Here is a 3,190-nt window from a genome sequence, read left to right as displayed (position 1 = left end):
ATCCTTTAAGGTGACCATACATCAGGTGACTTGGCGGCCGATTGGCCATCAAATTCGATTATTGTAATTGAATTGAATGAAAAATCGGTGTCTCCAAGTGCATTCCCGACCGACAATACGACCAATTTCAGAACGAAAATTGGTCACATTCTCAATTGCGCATGCTGCAAGATGTTGCTTGATCGTGTGTGTGGCAGTAACAGCGTGCAGTTTCCCAATGATCAATGAACGTGAACAAACTCCCGATGCTCCCCCCCCCCTAATGTGAATATCCCCCGCGCCCCATGTAAAGGGTATACGTTACCTCTCCATGGCCTACGCTTGTCCCTACGCTGCTCACAGCGCATTTTCCTTTCCATACATGCACAACCCACGTGGTTTCCTGGTGTCTTATGGTTCCCCCCTCTATGGTGGCGTTTAGTGACTCCCGTCCTGAGCCTGCCCAGCTTATATCTGCAGGAGTAGCTGTGCTTCTCTCACCTTCTCCGGGCTCCAGCGATGTGATTGCATCCTCTCCCAGCTCACTGCCCGGCATCTCAGTCTCCTCACATTGCGTGTAATCGCAGGAGAACCAATCACTAGAGCGAGAGATGAGCGGAGAGAAGATGCACATTGTTGGAGTCTGGAGGAGGTGAGAGAAGCATGGCTGTTACTGCGCATATACTCTGGATGACTGGTTGGGGGGTGCATGCCGGTACACAGGGGATGTGGACACAGAACCAGACTTCCCAGGAACAGTGCTGGGCAGCTCGGGATGGTTGGGAATACCTCCCAACCATCCCAAGCTGGTTATGCTGCAGAATTTGTGCACTATTTTGATAAGGCAGTGTGCAATATAACAAACACCTGTACACTGTATTAGAGATCAGGAGAATCTCAACTGATCGATGTAGATTTGAAAACCTTCAGAACACTGTCTGGAATCTCCACCCACCACTTTATCCTATTGGATGAATCCCTCCCTTTGGTGTCAGTAATCTCTGCAAATAGATCTCAGATAGCCTCAGTTTCCCCCGCATAGCTGTATGTGACCATTTCCCACCTGAAACACAGCATGAAGGGGCTCGGTGAAGGCGGCAGTGAAGGTGTGGAGGTGTCTGATGGGGTCACACAGGTCATAGAAGGAGATCCGCCCGGCCTCATAATCCAGACATATTCTGACTTTGTTTCTAGGGATCGAGTCAGATAATGGGATCTCTTCCCCATCATGTGTCACAAAATATTCATGTTTAGGAGCACGTATAAAATCATTTAAAAAGACCGCAACCCAGGATTTAAAAGATGTATGTCTCCCCAAAACCCAGGAGTTCTTATCATATCCAATCCCTACCTGATCTGCTCTTCTGGCTATACTGGGGTAACACACCCCAACCCTCCATCTCTTCGACCACCCAACACTTACATCCCAATAGTGTCGCCCTGAGGAGAAACTCTGTCTGCTCAGCACCTGAGGTTCATTCTGAAATCTCTGCGGCGTGTCTGGGTGTTCCTGGTTTGAGGACTTGGATGCAGTTTTCCTGTCAGGTGATACATGCACCCTGTTATTAGCGGTGTCTACATCCAGCAATAGGTCTGCAGCTTCCTGTATGTTGAAGCTTTCATTGACCCCCTCCATTAAATGAGATAGCCCTGTGTGTAATGTGTGTAAGATCTGCATCTCCACCACATCCCACCCATCATGGAGCTGCTGATCCCGAGTCTCCTCCTCGGTGTCACACAAGTCACCTGTGTCTGGTTCCTGTAAGACAGTCAGTGGATCAGTCATGTGACAGAGCTCCTCAATGTGACGCATCTTCCTAGTCAGCTCCTCCTCCTTTATCTCCAGCTGTCTGATGACATCATCATAGCCATGTGCTTGATTAGTGATGTCACTTAGGACTCTCCTCTCCAGATTTTCCAGATGCCTCCTGAAGTCTCTGAACAGGGCAGTGACTCTCTCCGTTTCACCAGCTGCTTTTTCTTGTGCTTTTCTCTGATGATTCTTCAGACTCTGGACTCTTTTCTCCATCTCCCGCTTCACAGTTATCAGTTCTTGTAGATCATTTCTCAGTTTCCCCTTCTTCTCCATAGAGGCCTCCTCCAGGGTCTCCACCTGGTGTCCCCGATGTTCCCCAGCCAGACTGCAGGACACACAGATACAGGCAGAGTCTTCAGTACAGAAATACCTCAAGGGTTCCAGATGGATGGAGCATCTCCTGTTCTCCAGGCTGGTGGTGGGGTCACATAAGACGTGTTGTGGAGCCTTGCTGTGGACTCTCAGGTGTTTATCACACAGAGAAACCTCACAGTGCAGACAGGACTTCACAGCAGGTGCAGGAGAGTCAACACAGTTACTGCAGAAGATTGTATTCTCCTCCTGATCAGGCTGGGTAGGCCGGACATTCTCCACCACGTTGTACAGAGCGAAGTTCCTCTGCAGTGCAGGACGTGTGTCGTATGTTGCTCTGCAGTCAGGACAGGAATATCTCCCAGAACCCTCCTGTGTATCCAGCACACGATCAATACAGACCCGGCAGAAGCTGTGGCCACATGTCAGGCTGACAGGATCATTATAAATGTTCAGACAGACAGAACATTCCAGCTCCGCTCTCACACCAGCAGACGCCATCGCTGACAGCAGAAGACAGAAGTGAAAGTGAATTCTCAGAATGCTGCTAATCTGTGTCAGCTTCCTGTGTGGGGCGAGGCTGAGAGGAATGCTGACCAGGCTTGCTGCAGTTACAGCTGTCTGATAACACTTTACATTCAGTATAACGTCTGCTTCTAAACTGAAGAGTTAAAGGGAACCTGTGAGCAAGAAAAAGGAAAGAAGAGTTAGATAATTGGCGAGGTAGAGGGCAGGGATGAATTCCGAATGGGTTTTATTCGGAATTCATCCTGATAATTACTGCACCAGAGTGGGGGTTACCTTACCCAGCCTCCGTCCCACCTGACGCTGCGTTCCAATACATGGTCACATGACTACCACGCTCTCTCCATAGGGTTGAAGGAGGAAGCAGTGGTAATCCCGTGACTGCGAATTGGAACGCAGCAGCAGGCAGAATGTGGGACGCATTAAAGAAAACAGGGGCAGAGTAAATTAACCCCTCCCAACCCGCTCAGGTGCAGTAATTATCCAGATTAATTCCAAATGAAACCCATTCGGAATTCATCCGGGAGCGCATTCCTGGTAGAGGCATGACCCAGTGCA

General features: G+C 49.4%; 1 protein-coding gene across 1 annotated transcript; it reads right to left on the bottom strand.

Annotated features, from left to right (window-relative positions):
- Positions 1-1,003: 1,003 nt before the first annotated feature.
- LOC137527505 (E3 ubiquitin-protein ligase TRIM11-like) lies at positions 1,004-2,608 on the bottom strand. Its single transcript, XM_068248022.1, has one exon. The coding sequence runs from the start codon at positions 2,606-2,608 to the stop codon at positions 1,004-1,006; it is 1,605 nt and encodes a 534-aa protein (XP_068104123.1).
- Between the last annotated feature and the right edge of the window lie 582 nt (positions 2,609-3,190).

The sequence above is a fragment of the Hyperolius riggenbachi genome, chromosome 8 (genome assembly GCF_040937935.1).
Source record: "Hyperolius riggenbachi isolate aHypRig1 chromosome 8, aHypRig1.pri, whole genome shotgun sequence".
NCBI classification, from domain to species: Eukaryota; Metazoa; Chordata; class Amphibia; order Anura; family Hyperoliidae; genus Hyperolius; species Hyperolius riggenbachi.
Note: the sequence above shows the minus strand (reverse complement) of the source record. Positions and strands in the feature narration are given on the sequence as shown.

What these genes read in the sequence shown, in the direction of transcription:
- LOC137527505 (XM_068248022.1), bottom strand. Translation starts at nt 2,608, where the DNA reads ATGGCGTCTGCTGGTGTGAGAGCGGAGCTGGAATGTTCTGTCTGTCTG.